Source organism: Entamoeba dispar, genomic scaffold, assembly GCF_000209125.1.
Source record: "Entamoeba dispar SAW760 scf_1105229461641 genomic scaffold, whole genome shotgun sequence".
NCBI classification, from domain to species: domain Eukaryota; phylum Evosea; order Mastigamoebida; family Endamoebidae; genus Entamoeba; species Entamoeba dispar.
Window position 1 is genome coordinate 1 of NW_001854794.1, and position 1,077 is coordinate 1,077.

Genomic DNA, 1,077 nt, shown 5'->3' on the forward strand with positions numbered 1-1,077 from the left:
ATACTAATATATATAAAGGTATATATAGGAAAGTGGAATATATATAGACATTACTTAATATAAAAGAGTAAATATAGAAAAGCACATAGAAATGGTACATATATAGATATATAGATATATAATATATATAAGTAATATAAAAATGGTACATATATAGATATATAGATATATAGATATATAGATATAAGGATATAACATATAAGTTAGAAGTGAAAAGTATAATAGTACATAAAGAGGGAATAAGTATAGAAAGGATATAAAAATGGAGATGCGGGGTATCGATCCCCGTGCCCCTCGCATGCTAAGCGAATGCTCTACCATCTGAGCTACATCCCCAACACGGTAATATATAGTATAGGGGGGAGAGTATAAAAGTTAATATAGGTAGTATATAGTATAGGGGGGAGAGTATAAAAGTTAATATAGGTAGTATATAGTATAGTGGGGAGAGTATAAAAGTTAATATATGCATAAGTTATAAAGTGGTAGACTAATATAGTATAGTGGGGAGAGTATAAAAGTTAATATATGCATAAGTTATAAAGTGGTAGAATATTATATACTCATATAGTAATATATAGACAAATACACATATAAATACACATATAAATACACATATAAATACTAATATAAATACACATATAAATACTAATATAAATACTAATATAAATACACATATAAATACACATATAAATACTAATATAAATACTAATATAAATACTAATATAAATACTAATATAAATACTAATATATATAAAGGTATATATAGGAAAGTGGAATATATATAGACATTACTTAATATAAAAGAGTAAATATAGAAAAGCACATAGAAATGGTACATATATAGATATATAGATATATAATATATATAAGTAATATAAAAATGGTACATATATAGATATATAGATATATAGATATATAGATATAAGGATATAACATATAAGTTAGAAGTGAAAAGTATAATAGTACATAAAGAGGGAATAAGTATAGAAAGGATATAAAAATGGAGATGCGGGGGTATCGATCCCCGTGCCCCTCGCATGCTAAGCGAATGCTCTACCATCTGAGCTACATCCC

At 25.2% G+C, this 1,077-nt stretch overlaps 1 protein-coding gene across 1 annotated transcript, besides 4 other annotated features; it reads right to left on the bottom strand.

Annotated features, from left to right (window-relative positions):
- Positions 1-95: 95 nt before the first annotated feature.
- Positions 96-186: a microsatellite.
- A 304-nt stretch (positions 187-490) lies between these two features.
- EDI_188690 (ATP synthase a chain, putative) lies at positions 491-1,063 on the bottom strand (the record flags this gene model as incomplete). Its single annotated transcript, XM_001738701.1, has 1 exon — positions 491-1,063. The coding sequence occupies one exon, from the start codon at positions 1,061-1,063 to the stop codon at positions 491-493; it is 573 nt and encodes a 190-aa protein (XP_001738753.1).
- Positions 574-696: a microsatellite.
- Positions 698-758: a sequence feature (AT_rich).
- Positions 837-927: a microsatellite.
- Positions 1,064-1,077: the final 14 nt, after the last annotated feature.